At 38.3% G+C, this 15,540-nt stretch overlaps 1 protein-coding gene across 1 annotated transcript; it reads left to right on the forward strand.

Moving 5' to 3' along the window:
- Positions 1–5,346: 5,346 nt before the first annotated feature.
- On the forward strand, positions 5,347–10,085 carry LOC121729480 (U-scoloptoxin(19)-Tl1a-like). Its single transcript, XM_042118003.1, has 3 exons — positions 5,347–5,439; positions 7,568–7,711; positions 9,958–10,085. Exons 1-3 carry the CDS (start codon positions 5,388–5,390, stop codon positions 10,083–10,085), a joined length of 324 nt encoding a protein of 107 aa, XP_041973937.1. The 5' UTR covers positions 5,347–5,387.
- Positions 10,086–15,540: the final 5,455 nt, after the last annotated feature.

The following is a 15,540-nucleotide window of genomic DNA, read 5'->3' on the forward strand; positions in this document are numbered from 1 at the left end:
GTGCTCTTTAAAGTTTTTTTGCATTATGGTGTGAATGCAGAATTTCGTTAGGTCAGCCTGCAACAGAATCGAACAGATTCCTTTCAGGGGGTCTTTAGATGCTCATTTCTAAGGGAAATATACCCTAAAATATTATGATTTAGCACTAAGCGAATAATAAAGCCAAAGCCATAACAAGGTAGTGATATTATATCAATATTATGAGCTTTGATACTGCTGACTCTTGTGGTTTCCTTGAATTGTATATGAGCCTCAGAACTATTTCATAGAAATCCTGTTAGTATAATAATATTATATTCGAAATTCAGGCTGGTATTATTAATATTATAGCAAGCTGTTCCCACAGGGGAAAAGACACAGGTCTATCACCGGAAAATTGCAGCATCCAAACGGGTGGATCAATTTTCTGTCTTAATTTTGTAGTACCTGGAAATAGTTAATATTCATTAATCCTTTTCACGTAGGTATATCTATTCCATGAAAGGTTGAAGGTAGGAATTAAAAGGCTTTTATAGTTTTTTTTTTATGAAATAAGGGGGCAAACGGGTCACCTGATGGAAAGCAACTTCCGTCGCCCATGGACACTCGCAGCATCAGAAGAGCTGCAGTTGCGTTGCCGGCCTTTTAAGAGGGAATAGGGTAATAGGGGAGGGTAGGGAAGGGAAGGGAATAGGGGGGGTAGGGAAGGGAATAGGGTAGGGGATTGGGCCTCCGGTAAACTCACTCACACGGCGAAACACAGCGCAAGCGCTGTTTCACGCCGGTTTTCTGTGAGAACGTGGTATTTCTCCGGTCGAGCCAGCCCATTCATGCCGAAGCATGGCTCTCCCACGTATTGGGCAAATATTGTTTTTTTGGCCATCCATTCACTTTTATATTAAAGTGTCAGCGGATGTCAAAGGACAAGCTATATGATATTATATTTATTTATTTAAATCGGTATATTATGTTAGTCACTATTTATAATTTTAATAAGTGATTATTAAGTATAATATTTTAAATAGTAATGAGTAAGGTACTTGATTTTGACAAATAGTTGGTTATAAATGGCGGGAGGATTATTTACTTCCGTTATAACTTCCTCTTCCCATATTTAAGTAAATAATTATCTTAAATATGGTAAGTACATTAATTAATATTTAGAACTATGTATTTAATTTATTCTTAGCCATTTCTAATTTACTATATTTGAATTGTCAACGGAAGTTCGTTTCTTTTGTGTAAAATGGTATAAAAGCCAGACATATTGCATTGATTGATTCATTCTGTAAATAACTTTGAGACGTGTAAGGTGAAACTCTGCTCGAATAAATACCGCTCAATGTATAATTATTCAAGGCTTTTATTACTCTCTAACAAAAGTTACGTTTCTTAACTTAGATTCACCTGCTTGACTCTTACATATCAGTCAGAAAAGTGACAATAAAAGCTAGATTATATTTTTTTATTTGATCGCGTCTCGATCCGTAAAACCGAATTCGTGAAAGCTTATTTGGAAATTTTAAAAAATATATCAGACGGACAGCGGCAAACTGCCAACTCTTCATTCATTTTTCCGTTCGATTTTATGCACGAATTAAAATATAAATGAACGGAATTTTTTACTTCCCAAATGAATCTTTAACGGCTTTATAAACAGCGCTGCAAATGGCCAATGAAAAATTTCAACGAGATTTACGCTGGGGACATATAAAATATTTATCTTGGAAGAAGAATAGAGTTGGACGATTGTTTGATTGATTTGTGGGAAATCAATAACATTTAAATACTATCACCGGGGCATGAAACGTAACGTGACGTGAACATCAAAAATTCGTAAGAACGGCATTATCATCATCATCATATCAGCCTATAGTCATCCACTGCTGGACATAAGCCTCTCTCAATGAACGCCAAGATAACCCTACTCGCATCCAACATGGGCCTGCAACTAAGCGGAGATCGTCATCCCACCTAGCGTAGGATAGGAAGTAATATTCCCCTTTATTTCTATAGCATGACAAAAACGTACGTCTTCTCTTTTGTTTCGTATTGGCCGGTTTTATTGTAACCAGGTTAGTTACGCAGGAGTAATTTTTACTGCCCAAATGTGTGCGCAATACACAAGAGCACTCTCTATCCCTTTACTCTCATAAACCAGTGGGACGGAAGACCGAGACGACTGGCGAGAGATCAGGCGCAGGACCGATTTTTTACATGCCCATCCGGCGCATGGATCATCGTCACACAATCAGATGATCAGCCTGCATTGTCCTAACTTGGAAATAACATGTTTCCAACGCGGGAATCGAACCCACGACCGAGTCAAGAGCCACGCTCTAAGCCACTGGACCACGGAGACGTTGGTTTCGTATACACTTCTGCTGGCATTCCCGGAATGCGACCTTTTAATTTTTCTCATAAAGGAACTGTAAAAATTGTAAATCGCTTCCATGTAAGACGTAATTAGACGAAGAAGAGCGCTGAAACTCAATCTTCAACACTAGAAAGGTGAAACCAGACGACGTCGCTAGTGTAACGAGATAAAGGAATGTAATTATACAATGAACAAGTCACGTTTGTTTAACAACTGCGTGGGGTCCAAGTCATAAGAATTTTCATCTATGCCCGTAGAGCTACGTTTTTTTGGGTCCCCATATATTTCCCGATATCGAGTATATTACAAACTATAATCTGAACCTGAATTATATCGGACGTTATCATAATCTGTGTCACAGTTTTTTATTCATTAGATTATGAATTGTGACTGTGTTGTCACTTGTCAGTCTATAATATTTAACCTGCTGGCGATATGACCAACGCCAGTATAAGGCCAATTTTACCCTAGCTATTTTATGATTCTAGGGCATATGACGTGGTAGAGAACTTAACACAATTCTATTACAATCTCGAAAATTTGTTTAGTTTAAGTTATCACTTATCACAGAATAAGAAAATATTCGATTTAATTAACATAACTGACACTCAATCGCAACCTCGCGGACGTCATTGGAGCCCATTCAATTTCCAATACGCTACCTCTTATGACCTACACCAGACATTTTTCTCTCCTATCTGGGCGTATTAGTCGCTACTACGAAGGGATTTCTCTAAGATATTCCTTTTATTTCAGCTTATACCGTTTGATATCAGCGCCGAATAAATTTCGCTTATCTACATAAATTATAAATCTACATAAATTATAAATCTAGTTTTATTATTACTTACGTTTTATTTTAATTTGTTAGTTGAAAAAAAAATTGAATCACCATCTTATGGCGGGGATTAATCTCAATCCAAAACGATAACCTTGCACACAACGAAAGACCAAGCGTATACGCATCGCAATAAGATTCATTTTAGCTTAGCATAAAACTGTAGTTACTCGGGCGGATCTTCTCTATTTTTCATGTTTTTTTTTTAAATATCTTTGGAAATAAACATTAAGAAACAAAATTGTTCGGTTAAGGACATTTTAATAGATTTACTAACAATTTATTCAAATAAAATGTATAATTATTAAAGTATTACGTTTTATTAAAATGTTTATGGTTTAAGGTATTTTAAATAAGTATTGTGCTTTATATCTCATATTTTTTAACACTTCGGTATTATATTGGAACTAGGTAAACCGGGAGTCACGGAATAACAAATTGGGGTTTATCCTCGCCTTAAGCTGATCGCACATATTCGTGACATCATTAATTTCATACAACAAATTACGAATTCTGGGATGCGGCGTGCGCGGCGCGTATGGCGCGTACAGCGCGTGCGAAGCGCACAAAATATGTGCGATCAACTTTAAATTGCAGTTCATCGCTGTTCGCCTCGCATTGAAATCGAGCCATATTTCGTGATGTGTTTTACTCTTGCAATAAATCATGTATCTTCCTTCCTAAGGGAGATCGCAGACGACAGACTTTTTCAGTAGTCGGCATGGCGCGACCCTGGCCATGCCGACTGTATGGGCGCCGCAGACTCGATCGCACAAAAAGTCTGTCGTCTGCGATCTCCCTAAGGCTTCCTAGAATTTCATACATCTCGGGCCATCAACGTCTACGGTGCGTGTGCGGTTGGCGTAAGACTAAAATCAGCCTAAGTGCTACCCCAGTCAACGCAATTACAAGCAAATAAAGCCTCATGCATAATGAAGTAATAAGAACGCCCTACGTATTTACATCTGTTTGTGTTGAACAGCCAACAACTCGTATAAGTATGATTGAGGAAGTCGGCGTAATATCAATTTAAGGCTCGCCATAACTTTGAAGTAAGGCTGCGTTCATAACGCAAACATCATTAACATTTCATTTGAAATTTTCACGGTGAATTTGTTTAATGTTTTATTTATTTATTTGGTAGTATGTTATGTGTTAACTGTCTCCAAATGAGTTTAAAATAATACGAAATTTAGTCCGGTCATTCAAAAATCAAAATATAAATAACGTATTCACTGCTAGTATTCAAAATAATATACTTTTAAATACTTAATGAACGGGGAGGCCGATAAAACCGATTTATTTCGGACCTGTATAATTCCCACTGCATTTGATTGACCCATCGCATATGTAGGTACTAGCAGCAGGCCGGAACGGCATTAGGCTGATCATGATTATAATTATGATGATGATGACATATTTTATTATAAACCTTTAGGAACCAAAATCTCTGAGACTAAACTTTTTAAAAATTCTACAGCAAAATGTTCCATAAAAACGCAGCCTTAGATAAGATTTCAGTTAATATGTAACTCGGCACAGAGCTAAGGCGATGTTAAATAATTTAAAAATGATGCCCTCCCCACCGGGGCTGAATACGCCACTGTAATCGTAAACGTACTCTCATCGCGCACTGATATTAAAAAAGAGAATTATTTTCTTTGTTGGTTATTTCATTTTTATAGCTTTGCTGCTGTTGTAGAAGTTCTTAGATGTTTTCGGTATTTACAAACCATCATTTGATGGCTCCGTGCGAGTAACCACTGAGCTAGTTCTTCTTGCCTTTAGTTCTTGTTGTAGAGTCAATATTCAGAAATGTATTATTTTTGTTCTACAAAATTACATGACCAGTCGCTTTTTGTAAGAAGAACATAGCCATTGCATAACAGGCCACCGCTCAAATGGCTTAAAAAATGAGCCAAAACATTGGTTTATAAAACGTCGCATAGATGGCGTTATACTTTAAATCGCACTGCACTAAATCGCCATTAAAACTAATCTTGAAATTGGAATAGTCTATTTTTAGAAGTTTCACATGCGACGCCGGGGAAAAAACTATAAAATTGACATGTGCCGTATAATGCGATAAGATATCGAATTGAAAGTAAAATTAGCATGTTAACGATGCGGGCCGTCCCATATATGTGGCGGGCGATACTGTTTGAGTCTGTGGTCGCGGAGTAAATAAAGGAGATGCTCGTATACATTTTATTTGGTCTGTTTGTGTCCGCGTGCGGTGCGATCGGTAAGGTTTCTCTCATTAAGCTTATAAGGGTTTATTTTTTGATCTATAATTCAACCCATTCTATTTGTAACCATAAGACTAATTCACGTTGCGGATCTTTCGATTTTCGCTAGATAGATATTAGATTGCATTAAGACTTGACCTTTATAATATTTTTTTCCATATATCTTTGATGCTATTAACACACTCTCTTTATTCCTGTGCCTATTGTGAAAAAAAGTCAGTAATATTTTACTTTCGATTCCAATTCCCTTTTCACACTCGTATATTAAACATCTTGGTGTTATGTATTATTATACATGCGACGGTTATATTAAAAAGCAACCGAAGCAGAAGCAAATTGTATTTAAATTGCACGAGTGCCGCCGGCGAAGAAAAACCCAATTCCCTACACTTATTACATAACTTGGGAGTTGTAGAGTGGATAGTGCGAGTATAGTATTCGTTGGTGGATAGTGAAGTCAGACTCTAAGGCGGTCTGGGAGTGGGAAGAAACTATCATAACTGGCTGGCAGTGGTAGACGTGATTCCCACAGCTATCCCGAAGAAAATAAGATAAAAAATTGAGTTTTATCTATACCAATATTATAAATGCGAAAGTATCTCTGTCTGTCTGTCTGTCTCACTTTCACGCCAAAACTACCTAACCGATTATAATGAAATTTTGTATACAGATAGTCTAAAGCCTGAGAAAGGACATAGGCTACTTTTTTACTGGAAAAAAGCGTTGTAAGGGGGTGAAAATGCGTAAATTTATTCAAATTAAGTTAGTTGCAAAAATTCATAATAGATGGCGCCGTGCGTCTCCTGCGCTAACACTTGGCCAAAAGTCTTTCTTGAGGTAATCTTACATTGAATTTTTCATTTTTTTTATTGTTATTCCGTTTTTACGTTATTTAATAAATCAGTACTTTATCTATGCAGTGACGTAACCTTAAACCTATCAATGATAAATAGTTTATGGGTAAAGTTGTGTAATTGGGGGGCGAAATAAGCTTAAAAATTTGGCATAAAATATAAAGTTTAATTTAAAAAATTGAAATATTATGTGCACACTGCACAGCTGTTTTGATTTAAGGGGTACCAGGGTTTTTTATAAAAGCTTTTGACACCAATTTTGTTGACATCGCGCGCTATAAACTGAAGTCCACGCGGACGAAGTCGCGGGCAACAGCTAGTACTTTATAAAAGGTCAAAAACTGCTCGCTCTGGATCATATCCAACGAAGGGCCGATCGAATTGTTGACTGCCATAGTGTTTCAAACAGCTTGGATCCCTCGGAATTACGCCGAGATGTAGCTTCACTCTTCATCCTCTATCGGTTGTATCACGGGGAGTGCTCTGAGGAATTGTTCGGAATACCACCTGCAACTTTTCGCCATCGTTCCACGCGAAAAATATACCATCCTCATCAATTGATGACTGGTAGTCTTCCACCGTGCGTTTCTCGCGTAACTTTCTGCCGCGCACTGTAAAACTCTGGAACGAACTGTCACCAGCAGTATTTCCGGACCTATACGACCTGCATACCTTCAAGAAGAGAGCGTATTCCCTCTTAAAAGGCCGGTAACGCACCTGCAGCTGATGTTGCGAGTGTCCATGGGCGACGGTAGTTGCTTTTTGCTCCCTTATTTCATAAAAAAATTCAAAGTAGACCTTCAAAACTTGATACCTCCTAAAGTAACGGCGACTGAAACTCCATAGTCGCTGGTCGTTCTTACCTCTACAGGGTTCATATACAGAAGAACTTTCAGCAACTTCATGCTGATTCGTTGTCGTCATTCTATTCTATTCTAAGCCGTTTGTGTCCAACTGCTGGACAAAGGCCTCCGCTCTTTCCTTCCACACGTCTCTATCCTTTACTGTGTTTGGCCACTCTTTATCAACAGCGTCTAGTTCGTCGCGCCACCTTGTCGTCATTGGTCAGTTTTATTCTAAGAATAGATTACGGCCGCATCGGAATCCAGTCGTGCGCTATTTATTACACTATTTACTGATACCAAATAATTTTTACTACGCAATCCAAGCTGTCGTATTCAAATCGACTATGCAACGAATGACGTTCCGTATGGTTAGAATCCAACCGTTGGATGCAGTGTACTCACAGCTTTACTGATGATTGTTTCAGATGACGAGGGCATAGTGAACGAGCTGGCTTGTTGGCTATCGGGAGGACAATGTATGAGAGCCATCGACTGTCCTTTACCACCGGAGAGTCTGCAGTCAGCATGCCCAGCGCAAGCGAGCGAGGGCATTATTTGCTGTCATGGAAGTAAGTATGATTTTTGACCAAATCCAGTTTAAAAAAAGTCAGACATGTAGAATATAACACCCCATTTTCAAATTTACGATCATTAGAACCATATAAGCATACCATTTTGTAGTGTGATAGAGAATGGATTGGATCGAATAAGCGACGAAAGAGTATTCAAATCAAATCAAATCAAATCATTTAATTCAGGCATCAAAGGCCCATATAACAAATACCTTAAATGTAACATACACATAATTATATAATAAATACCTTATTTTATATATACTTAAAAACTAACACTGTCACATTTTGCCGGCGACGTGACTCGCTTCGTTCCGGAGTCTCCCCCGGAACTCCGGCGCCTCGAAAGTCGACAGAAGATTCGTCGGTACTCTCACCACAAAGGAGCTAAAGTTAACCTTGTATTAACTCATCAAGCCCCATAAGCTCACCAGTGGGCGTGACACAATAGAATAACAATAAATTTCCAAGAATCCACGATGGAAGGATTATTTTGTATGTTATATAACAGAAATAGAATTCAAATAACGTTGTGCTCCAGTTTATCACAGGAAAATGTATTACCTATACTTAACTACGCGACATTTGCTCCTGTAAGATGGGATGTGTAGGGTTACGTTACTCTGCTGCAGTGCAATTATGCAGCAGGTCCACCTTTACACAAAACAAACAACGACTGTAAAAACAAGGGTAAACAGCTGGTACAATCAATGCAATGCAATGGGCATCCATATAACCCAACGTGGAGAGGAGTCTTTAGCTAGAATAATAATTACTAGCTATTTGATTTTCGGTATTCGATAAAACACGAATAAAATGACATTTTCTAGAAATTATTCCTAGCTAGATCGATTTATCGCCCCTATAATATACTAAATTTCATGAAAATCTATATATTATCTATACTTATAATAAAATCGTAGAGGTAAAATTTTTGTACATTGAAAATAAACTTGAAAAAACGAGTCAGGGGCATGTAAGAAGAGTAGTAGAACACATTTGAACCGTTTTTGAAATTTTTGTTTCTCTGTCTGTTTGTCTGTATGTCTGTTTGTCTGTTTGTACATCTCCGAATCCGCTGGACCGATTTCAATGAAATTTGGCATGATGATACCTCACATCCCTGGTCAACATCTTAGATACTTTTTTAACCGACTTTCAAAAAAGGAGGAGTTAATGTTTACTTTGCTGTTTGTGGTCAGATTTTCAAAATTATTTTTTTGTTGTATAGATTGTCCGAATTTGATACCATGTTTACAATAAAATCGGCCAAGTGCGAGTCGGGCTCGCGCACGAAGTGTTCCGTACCGTTATAGAGAAAAAATAGGCCAAAAGTTGTGTTTTTGTATGGGAGCCCCCCTTAAATTTTAATTCTATTCTAATTTTATTATTAATTATTAAAGTACACATATAATTAAGAATTCTGTGAAAATGTCAACTGCCTGCCTGTTGTCATTATTGATATCGAGCAAAAAAGGCCAAAAAAATCATGTTTGTTGTATCAATATTTAACGGGGGTCCCTTTTTCTAATATTCGTAAACGATTATCCAAACCCTGGATGGATAATGGATATTGACCACTGCGTATCTCAATTCGTTACGGCCTTGGAAATTTTAAAGTCAAACTTTACTGATCTAAGTCACTAGCATCAGTCGAGCACATAGGTAGAAATGGTAGAATATGTACGACCGAAGGCAGTATGTTTGAATAAACCTCTCATCATATTCTCTGGGAGAGTTTTTTCTGCCAAGACGAAATAACTACAATGCTAGACAATCTACAGTGTACTGCAGTAAATCTGATGTCGCATACTACGGTGATATCGTGGACAGCGCTATAGGAACTTAATCCGTGCCTTCAAGCGATTTTCTCACAATTATTATTGGCAACAGTCCACAACAAATTCCAATATTAATTTAGCTATACCTACTGTGGCCCCCATCCCCTGTCCACGCTAAGCGGTCTTCAAAGAAAGGACTTTTCAAAACGATAAGTATCTAAGTTTCAAGGTCTTTGATGTAAATTAACAATTTCGTGTGTAACATAGATTTAACTAAAATAGTCGTAGATGGGTGTTCAATTTTCTAAATCTCGATTTTAATAACATACATTCACGCGGACGAAGTTGCGGGCAACAGCTAGTATACAAGAATATATTGCTCGTTTAAAGATATAAGATTATCATCAGATGTTACCTACTGCTTGTCAATGTTATTGATGTTTTTTTTTTATTATTTTTCAGTCTCAAACAAAAAAAAATCCTGTCGCGAGCGCGGCGGCGTGTGCATGGAGCGCTGTCCAACCAGATACACAGACAGAAAAGCTGAAGACTGTGAAGACTATGAAACCTGTTGTATAGTTATAAAATAAATTAGTGGAAAAAATTCATTGAATAGCATAGAACGTGTGTTGTTATTATTGTCTACCTGTTATATTTCCTTGACATAATTAAGAAGATAAGAATATTAAGATAGCTGATTACAATATACCTATTACCTATCTTTCAACGGACTCCAAAGGTTTAACGACTACTACGACCTTTAATATATTTTAATCAAAAACTTTAATTTTTCTTATGAAATAAGGGGGCAAACGAGCTAACGGGTCACCTGATGGAAAGCAACTTCCGTTGCCCATGGATACTCGCAGCATCAGAAGAGCTGCAGGTGCGTTGCCAGCCTTTTAAGAGGGAATAGGGTAATAGGGGAGGGTAGGGAAGGGAAGGGAATAGGGGGGGTAGGGTAGGGAATAGGGTAGGGGATTGGGCCTCCGGTAAACTCACTCACTCGGCGAAACACAGCGCAAGCGCTGTTTCACGCCGGTTTTCTGTGAGAACGTGGTATTTCTCCGGTCGAGCCGGCCCATTCGTGCCGAAGCATGGCTCTCCCACGTATAAAAACCGTATTAAAACTTTTAATCAAAAACTTTTAACACGGTATATATTTTTGTGTTTTCCTGGGAAAGAAAAAGTTTATTTTATCCCCGTGCTAGTCATTAATATTATGCGTTAAAATGCGTTATGCGTTAATGAAGTGTAATACTCAAATTGCGTGCTAACGGTAATTCATTAAATGAGGGCACAAATTCACGCAATAAAGATTAAAGTCATAAATTATATTTTGTGTAGGGTGTAGAAAATCTAAGTTATAAACGTTATATTTACAACAGCCTCATCTTCATCAAATCAAGATTAACTAAATACTGAAGAGAAGTATGTCGCTCAAAAGCAACCATATACTTTTTACAGATTTGATCCGAAAAAAGTATTATTGACGTGAAACTCCCGAAGCGGCGTTGTGCACTTTTTGAGATCAGTAAAAATCTTTAATTCACATCAGGAGTCAGAACTGGTGACCTGATCGAAAAATAATAAGACTGTGAGGAGGAGACCATCAAAGCGGTGTAGTCGAAGTTACGTTTCCATTTCTTCCTGCAAAAATGTATGTCAGGTCCTGCAATTTTTTTTTTACTTGAACCCGTTGCTTATTTTATTTTAAAATTCCTTCCTAGTCAAATTCCATTTTTTTATGAAATAAGGGGGCAAACGAGCAAACGGGTCACCTGATGGAAAGCAACTTCCGTCGCCCATGGACACTCGCAGCATCAGAAGAGCTGCAGGTGCGTTGCCGGCCTTTTAAGAGGGGAGGGTAATAGGGGAGGGTAGGAAAGGGAATAGGAGAGGGTAGGGAAGGAAATAGGAGAGGGTAGGGAAGGGAAAAGGATAGGGGATTGGGCCTCCGGTAAACTCACTCACTCGGCGAAACACAGCGTAAGCGCTGTTTTACGCCGGTTTTCTGTGATCCCGTGGTATTTCTCCGGTCGAGCCGGCCCATTCGTGCCGAAGCATTGCTTTCCCACGTCACTAAATTTTAAATACTTGGGTACAAGGCATTAATTCAAAACACGACCATCCATCAAGCTGCATCTTTCCAGAAAAAGCTTTATTAATTAAGCCTCCAAGGAACAGAATCGATGGCTCAATAATTAGTACGGTGTCCCGATAAACAACGGTATATCAAAGTCTACTTGGGAGTGGAAAAACAATGGAACTTCGTTTTAATTCGAGGGAAAGCCAAGTTTTCTTATTTCTTGGACTTGGACTTGATTAATAGCCGTAAGTCGGGGAAGATTAAAAAAAGTTTGTACCGTTATTTGTCTCGCGTTTTAAATTCAAATGTATTTAGTTAGTGTCATTTAAGCGACAATAAAAGGAAGATTTGATAGTCCTGATGCAAATTTAACATTTTTATACCATCTCAAAAATGCGCTCCGCAAAAAATGGTTTTTAACTTCAATCAATCATAATAAAGGTGTATTTACCTTCACATGGTGTCACAAAACAAAGTCCTAAATAATAACACTATAAGATGTAGGCCCCTGTATAGAGTTTACTGTGAAAATTTCATCGCTGGCAGATTAACTTTTTTAAACTTTTATGGGCAAATTCATAAAGCTGGGGCCCTGGGGCGTCCATTCAAATAACAAAATAATCGGCCAAGTGCGAGTTGGACTCGCGAACGAAGGGTTCCGTACCGGTATAGAGCGAAAGTAGACAAAACATTGTGTTTTTTGTATGAGAGCCCCCTTTAAATATTTACTTTTATTTAATTTTATTATTAATTATTAAAGTAACAATATAATTAAGGTTTTTTTTTGAAAATTTCAAGTGCCTAGCTGTTATTATTATTGATTACGAGCTTAAAAGGCCAAAAAATCACGATTCTTGTATGGTAGCCCCCCTTAAATATTAACTTTATTTTATTTTTAGTATTAATAATTATGTACGAGTATAATATCTAAGCATATAGTAGGGAAACGCTATAATACAATAGACACGACAAAATTTCCAATTTGTCACAAAATTTTGTAAAATGTTTACCCCAAATACATTTTAAAAACTATTACAAACTTGTTGGTCTACGTGAACATGTGCGGGGCGTATTAATTTTTTAGTTGTAGTCCGTTCAAAATTTATTCACCTCGAAGCTCCTGAAATTGATCCTTTTGCCCTTAAAATAGAGGTTGTGTCACTAGCAAAATAGCTCCAAACGCGCTGTAAGTTACATGTGAAATGGTGTTCCAATTTTGTAGCGCAGATTGGACGCATTAATATAAATGTACCAAATTGAAAACGGGGTTTTAAATATTATTTTTTTAGGAAAAAGGATTTCCGTTTGTAAATAAATTGCGTCAACAGTATCTACGATCAGTTTTCATTCATTTAGTAAAGTTTTTTCATGATTTGTTTTTGTAAATCTGACAAAAAACGATAGAAAAAAAACAAATTGTACGCTGTAGCATGCTTAGATTTTAGTAGTACTTCGAAACAATAGTATTGTAAACTATAGAGTACTTTTACTGTATTGTTTATATTTTTTCTATTGCAACTTGTTAACAAAAATATGAAATTTAACTTGTTTTTTCCCCTTTTTTTAGAAAGTCGTGTATTGTAGTATATCAAACAGTGCTGTTCAAGTTTTTGAAATCGGTTCGTCATAATATACGTCTGTAATGACGACAGCGGGTTTCAGCCTGACTTTACACCACCACATTAGGGCCACCGCACACCAGAGACACGACTGTTTTAAGACAGACTATCGCATAATAAAAAGTACTAGATGCGCACATTTGAAACAAAACGTCTCATAAACAAAGTTGTCTAATGCGTACAAGAACTGCACGGCGACAAGTCTGACTAACGACTGTCGGCTTCCCTTTGAAGTGTATACGAGTACGAGCGCGCACATCAACGACAAAACTGTCTAGCGGAGTACCTGGTCTGAACTCTGATCTCTGTCCGAGCGTTCTCTACTGATGAATATACAATTGTATGCGTTGCCTCGTCGTAGTCAAACCAGTTTCGTCTTGGTATACGCCACGTGGTAGACACAACTGTTTTTCTTTAATCGTAAGACTGACTTGTCTATGTGAAACAAGATTGTCTAAAAACTGTCGTGTCTTCAATATGGGGTCGTACGTCGGTAGAGCTTTCTTTGAGACTCTCAAGCATATACCTACAACGTATATGACAAAACAACGTTTGCCAGGTCATCCAGTATAATTATTATATATTCCATCATTTGACGACCTCTGTGGCTCAGTCGGTGGGCTGTTGGTAGCTCAAGCCGGGGGTCGCGGGTTCGAATCCCGCCGACGGAACAAAAAGTATTCAAAGTTCCTGGGTCATGGATGTGTATTAAACATGTGTATCATATAATAAAAATCTTAAATATATGTACATATAGTATAAAAGTATTAAATATATTTCCGTTGTCTGGTACCCATAACACAAGTCCTTCAGATACTTACCACGGGGCCAGACTGACGTGATGTGAAGCGTCTATAGATATTATTATTATTCTCATAGTACTAACAGCTAATTTTCCTAGGTCATGCCGAAGACATTGAGCTTAGCCTATATTATAATCTGGGCTTTAAGCCACTTGAGCCATACCTGAGCATCGCTTGATCTAATTAATTTTAGACGCCTGATCGATTACAGATAGCAGCCAAATATAACATGAACATAGCATAATATAATATATTATAGCGATGTATCTACCTGCATTTTACCATGACTATCACGCTATTAATAATTATTATCTTGAATCCAGGCAGAATGATCGCATCCGTGGTCCAGTAGCTTAGAGCGTGGCTCTTGACTCGGAGATTATGGGTTTGTTTCCCGCGTTGAAAACGTGTTATTTCCAAGTTTGGTTAAGGCTGATCACCTGATTGTTTGACAAGAAAGATGACCCATGCGTCGGATGGTCATGTTAAAAATCAGTCCTACACCAGTGCGCCTAGCTTAGCTATTTTTTCTCGTGTAGATCTGTCGTCAAAATCTATCGATACAATGTCAAAAAATGATTTTGACATTATATCGATATCGACAATATAGCTACACTCGAGAGTAAGATAATTATCTCATTGCACGCGCATACTAGACGCACTGCCTGCCTAGCATACGCCAACGAGATATCTCACTCTCGAGATAATTAAAAACTACTCGTCTCATAATGTCAAAATCTTGACATTATCTCGACAAAACTCTAAAAAAATGTGTTATTTCGATGATAGATCTACGCGAGAAAAAAATTTTGTCATGCTCGGATCAATAGAGATGAAGAGACAAACCATCAAACATCGAGAAAACATGTAGAGTGAGATATCTCGTTGGCGTATGCTAGACAGGCTGATCTTTCGCCATTCGCGTTTGCCTACCGTCCCTCTAAGAGTAAAGGACAAGATCTCTTGTACATTGCGCACACACCAGAGCACTGCATAATCACTCCTGCATATCTAGTATGCTTTCAATACCAGCCGCTGTTACCGAAACTATTTATTTTTCGTTTAATGCTATTTTAACGTTGTTAGTGGCGGCCGAAAAGGAAGATCTTCCGACCGAGCGAGATAGCATGCTCGGTCAGGCCGAAGCCCACTGACGTCATTTCAGACGTTGTATATATCTTGCAGTTCTCCGAAACTTTGTTGAATGTTAGGCGAATTGTGGGTACCGCCACATCACTCCCCCCGAAGACTCGTGGTATTCTTCAATGCGCTTGTGTTGTCAGGTGTGGGCCGAAGCTACGCGTGCAATGACCAGGAGAGGGACCCCGTGCTCTGCTTGTTGACCGGTCGTTGTAGCCTATGGCTGCCCCGTTCAAGCCAGACGCGGGTTCGACCGGCGCGGACCTCCAACGCGGCTTATGGTCGAGGCGACCCGGTTATGCTTGATGTCTGCTGACGTGGTGCGGAGGGGCGGGGAGTGTTGATGATGATTGATGTCCAGAAGGATGCGTGTTCTTGTCGGTGGTCACCAATT

The sequence above is a fragment of the Aricia agestis genome, chromosome 8 (assembly GCF_905147365.1).
Source record: "Aricia agestis chromosome 8, ilAriAges1.1, whole genome shotgun sequence".
NCBI classification, from domain to species: domain Eukaryota; kingdom Metazoa; phylum Arthropoda; class Insecta; order Lepidoptera; family Lycaenidae; genus Aricia; species Aricia agestis.